General features: G+C 38.0%; 1 protein-coding gene across 1 annotated transcript; it reads right to left on the bottom strand.

Annotated features, from left to right (window-relative positions):
• Positions 1-1,928: 1,928 nt before the first annotated feature.
• LOC113324598 lies at positions 1,929-3,385 on the bottom strand. The gene is made up of 2 exons (XM_026572906.1): positions 2,049-3,385; positions 1,929-1,944 (listed from the first exon to the last, which is right to left on the bottom strand). The coding sequence occupies exons 1-2, from the start codon at positions 3,383-3,385 to the stop codon at positions 1,929-1,931; spliced, it is 1,353 nt and encodes a 450-aa protein (XP_026428691.1).
• Positions 3,386-5,313: the final 1,928 nt, after the last annotated feature.

Below are 5,313 nucleotides of genomic sequence, written 5' to 3'. Positions count from 1 at the left end.
TCAACAATAACCCATATAGTATCCTTACCATATGCAGTTCTGGGTAATCCCATGATAAAATCCATAGTGATGTGTTCTCATTTCCATTCTGAGATGGGCAATGGTTGAAGTAACCCTCCTGGTTTCCGATGATCAATCTTCACTTGTTGGCAAGTGAGACATCTCGACACATACAAGGCAACATCTTTCTTCATACCTTTCCACCAATATTGCCTTTTCATGTCATGGTACATCTTTGATCCTCCCGGATGAACACTAAATTTAGAATTGTGAGCCTGTTCTAGTACCTCCATCCTATATTTCATTGGCACACAAAGTTTTCCCATAAAACGAAATACACCATCAGTTTGAGTCCAACCTTCTGGAGTTTCTCCTTTCTCCATTTGAGCACGAATCGAAATCATCTCCCTATCAGTCTGTTGAGATTCTACAATCCGTTGTTGTAACTCTGGAACAACTATAGTATTGTAAATCATCTCGTCATGGCCCAAGTCACCTTCCTCCATAAGTCTGCACAAATCCCAAGTATGAAGAGTCATACTTGCTACATTGGCCCTCGATTTTCGGCTAAGAGCATCTGCTACCACATTTGCCTTTCCTGGGTGATAATGGAAAGTATACGTGTAATCCTTAAGAAATTCCACCCAACGCCTCTGTCTCAGGTTCAAATCTCGTTGAGTAAAAATATACTGCAAGCTCTTATGGTCACAAAATATGTCTATCTTCTCACCATACAGATAATGTCTCCACAACTTCAGAGCGAACACAATAGCTGCTAACTCGAGGTCATGAGTTGTGTAATTCAACTCATGTGTCTTTAGTTGTTTGAGGCATAAGCTACCACTTTTCCTTCTTGCATAAGAACACATCCTAAACCCTTCAACGATGCATCGGAAAATATCACATAACCAATTCCGCTTACCGGTGTTGTCAAAAATGGTGCAGTAGTCAATTTCTCCTTGAGCATGGAGAAAGCCTTCTCACAATCATTATTCCACTCGAACTTGGAATCCTTTCGAGTCAACTTCGTCAGTGGTGAAGCAATACTTGAGAAGTCCTGAATGAATCGTCTATAGTAACCCGCTAAGCCTAGAAAGCTACGAATCTCAAACACGTTCTTTGGCCTTTCCCATTTGGTAACCGCTTCAACCTTAGCTGGGTCCACTTTGATTCCTTCTCTACATACCACGTGTCCCAAAAACTGAACTTCAGAAAGCCAGAAGTCGCATTTACTCAACTTAGCGTATAACTGATGAGATCTCAACAACTGCAATGTTAATCTCAAGTGTTCCTCGTGCTTTTCTCGTGACCGTGAATAGATAAGAATGTCATCTACAAATACCACTACAAATTTATCTAAGTACGGTCGAAAAATTCGATGCATAAGATCCATGAATGCCGCTGGAGCATTTGTAAGTCCAAATGGCATCACCACAAACTCGAAATGTCCAAATCGAGTTCGGAAAGCGGTTTTTGGAATATCTTCTTCCTTGATTCGGAGTTGATGATAAGCTGATCGCATATCAATTTTTGAGAAAAACTGAGAATCCTTCAACTGATCAAACAAATCCTCGATCCTAGGTAAGGGATACTTATTTTTCACTGTAACTTCGTTGAGTTTTCTATAATCGATGCACAATCTCAGCGAGTTATCCTTCTTCTTCACAAAAAGGACTGGTGCACCCCAAGGTGACGTACTACCTCGAATAAAACCCTTAGCTTCCAACTAGAGTAGTTGCTTATCTAGTTCTTTTAACTCCATAGGTGTCATTCGATAAGGAGCCATCGAAATTGGCGAAGTACCAGGTTGAACTTCAATAGTGAAGTCCATTTCTCTTCTTGGGGGTAAACCTGGTAATTCCTCAGGGAAAACATCTTCAAACTCCTCTACCACTGGAATACCCATAGTAGAGACAGAATCTTGTTGCTCATCTCCTATCATCTCTAAGTGATAAAGAAAACCTCTAGAATGAGTCTGTCGGAAATGTCTTTCCGACAAGATAAGGGGAGACGCAAAACTACGAGTTCCGGTAAAGTGGACAACTGACCCTTCGTCCGAGTGAAGAGTCACACGTTTTTGAAAACAATCAAAAACAGCATGATGAGCAGATAACCAATCCATACCCAGGATTACATCATAACCAGACATATTCATCACAAAAAGGTCAATCAAAAACTCATGCTTAGCTATACGTACTACACACATTCGTGCCACGCGGTCAATACGTGCACTACTGCCTATCGCACTAGCTACGCCTAAGTACCCATCAAGTAATTCAGTTTTCAAACCCAATGACAAAACAAACGAAGAAGCAATAAACGAATGAGTAGCACCAGTATCAAACAATATCTTAGCCCAAGAATTGTAAACTAAGAATGTACCTTCAACAACTGAGTTATCCGGATCCTGACCAACATGTGCAATGTTGAACGCCTTAGGTTGCTGAGGGGGCTGTCGAGCTTGGTATTGTGGTGGATTGTTCTGAGGACGGTTCTGCTGATAACCTTGACGTTGGTTCTGAGGTATAAAGGGTTGTTGGTTCCTCTGAGAAATAAGTGCAGGACAGTTCCTCTTAAAATGTCCAGGTTGCTTGCAATGATAACACGAAGGTGCAGGAAGTTCCATATTCGGTCCATTTCCTTTCTTCTGGTATGGGTGGTTGTTATTTTTATTCTTGTTCTTATCCCCATTGTGACGTTCTCTAATTCGATTTGCCTCCTCAATGTCTCTCTCAGCAATCATCGCTCTTTCCACTATCTCATTATAAGAGGTAATCTTCAAAATAGACAACCTACCCTTAATTGAAGGTCTAAGTCCCTCCTGAAACTTAAAAGCCTTCAGCTCTTCATTCTCCACCAGATGAATAGCAAAACGAGAAAGTTCTTCAAACTTGGCTTGGTACTGTGCTACGGTCATATTTCTCTGAGTCAACTGCATAAACTCGATCATGCGTTGGTTTCGTGCAGTTTGTGGAAAGTACTTATTTAGGAAGGCGAGTCGAAATTCTACCCAGGTAAACAGACCGTCATTCCTAGAACGACGAGTCAAGTCCCACCAGCGAGTGGCCTCACCCTCAAGCTTAAAAACAGCAAGATCCAGCTTATCCTCGTCATTCACGCCTAATAGGGTGAATATTTTCTCAATCTTATCTATCCAATCTTCAGCGACCAGTGGATCAGGACTACCTTTAAAGGAATCGGGCTTTTGTTCACTAAACCTTCTAACTAACAAATCTCGTTGATTAGGTGGTGGAGGAGGAGGAGGTGCATTCTGATTAAGATTCACTTGTTGTTGCATCGCTTGAGCAACAACATTCAAAGCACGAACAACCTCACCGAAACCCTCATCATGTGGGGCGGCTAAACCATTCGTACGACGAGACATGTCCTGATTGAAGGACATTAAATTATAAGTAACACCGAGAGAATTATCTATGCAAAAGAAGTGTAACCTATTACGCATTCAAACAACAACAATCAACAGATACACGAACAATTTCACATTCAAGCATATAGACGTACCGACTTATTCAGAAACTAGCCTGCCCAAAGGATCAGACTAGCTCTGATACCAAACTGTAACAACCCAAATTTTGGGCCTGGGTTCCAAACCCAAATCCAAACCCAAAATCCAAGATGCTACCTTTAATAACAGCCCCTGACTTCCACACTTGGCCCAAGTCCAAACAACTAATTCTTTGTCTAATCTTTATTTATGTTCAATTCAGAAATTCTGTTGCAGCGGACATATAAAAATTCTTTTAAGAAAATCTAACCGTTAGATTGACGTGATTTTTAATTTATATAAACCCTAAAGAAATGTAATTTATCCTAAAAATTAATTTCACCATTAAAAGTTCCGTATTTAATCCAAAAGAGTTACGTTTTTAAGGAGGAGTCATAAAATAGAAACAGACACCAGGTAATTCAAGGAATATTTCGGACGTAAATACGAATCCATAAATTATTATAATTATATATTCTGAATCCTAACTTATCATATTTCCAATCATAAAATTTCTATAATTTTTAGTTTATCTTAAAGACCTTTTGACCATAGTCAAACGAGTAGTTGACCTGTACTGCAGAAACGTAAAACAGTGATGGTTCGTTTTACAAAAATCATATCAATTCATTCACAACGTCAAATTAGCTTTGACCTACCATGATGAAAAGATAAAAGAACCATATTCAAGTTTACAGAAGACACGAAAGTCTAAAACATAACGTAGAATATTTTGAAAAATAGATAAAATTCAGTACAGCTGAATCTGACAGAAAACGTCTGAGTTTTGTACAGTGAAAACAACTGATAAAAAAATACTTCTGGAACTCAGAAAATTCTAAAATTTTTATATGTGCATATTGAAAGAGTTTTACGTATACGACGAAAAAATGAAACAAAAAAAATATTATCTACTAATTATTATGGACAGTCAAACAGATCTGATCCAGAAATTTCCATTATTCAATCAAATAGAGTAGTCTAAACAAAACATTATTTTCATTGGTTATACGTTAACCCAATAATATCTAAAGTTTTAATAACCAATAAATAACTAATTAAATCATCTAAAAGAGTTGATGATATTTTATTACAATTCTCAATCATAAATCCTATGCAAACTACTACTAATAACACCAAAACCGATCTCTACGCTTTTCCGCCATTAGCTCCTTGTGGTGCCATAAAATCTGGAATTTTTTGTCATTAAACGACGTGAGTTGTGACACCCAGTAGGAAAAGAAGCAACAAAAAATTTTATCAAACATTTTCAATTCTTTTTAAAACAACTAACATGATTATTAGTATCACAACCACATGGAAACACCACATCCATAAGAACAATCAAATCAATCAATCAAATCCGCTCTCCCCAGGGAGCCCCACGTGGGTTTAGGGAACAAAACCATTCCCAAGGATATCTCGTATCCCATCAAAGTTTTTTTTAAGAATCACAATCTATGGACCGCAGCCCAACATACATAATCATACTCACAACATCGATTATCATTCATATATGAATCAAAACTTACAAAATAAAATTAATTAAAAGAAACTTAAATAAAAAGAAGGTTTTTTGATTGTGTTGCGCCTACCTCAAACGCTAGCAATAATCCTTAGGAAGAACAGTAATGAGATCAATAATCAACTAATATCAAGGCCGCTCCAATTCTACGAACTAATCACCGCCGTATTATTTTTTTTGTTTTGTTTTCTACTGGAAGAACTTTTTTTTTTTTTTCGTCTGGCTAGGAATAACAATGAGATGGAGAAACAAAGGTGCGGCTTGGTTTTTATCTCTTTTTTTT

The sequence above is a fragment of the Papaver somniferum genome, chromosome 11 (assembly GCF_003573695.1).
Source record: "Papaver somniferum cultivar HN1 chromosome 11, ASM357369v1, whole genome shotgun sequence".
NCBI classification, from domain to species: domain Eukaryota; kingdom Viridiplantae; phylum Streptophyta; class Magnoliopsida; order Ranunculales; family Papaveraceae; genus Papaver; species Papaver somniferum.
The sequence above is the reverse complement of the archived record's forward strand: the minus strand, read 5'-3'. Positions and strand labels throughout refer to the sequence as shown.

Bases quoted from the DNA above. Each gene is read 5' to 3' on its own strand.
- LOC113324598 (XM_026572906.1), bottom strand. From the start codon at position 3,385: ATGTCTCGTCGTACGAATGGTTTAGCCGCCCCACATGATGAGGGTTTC.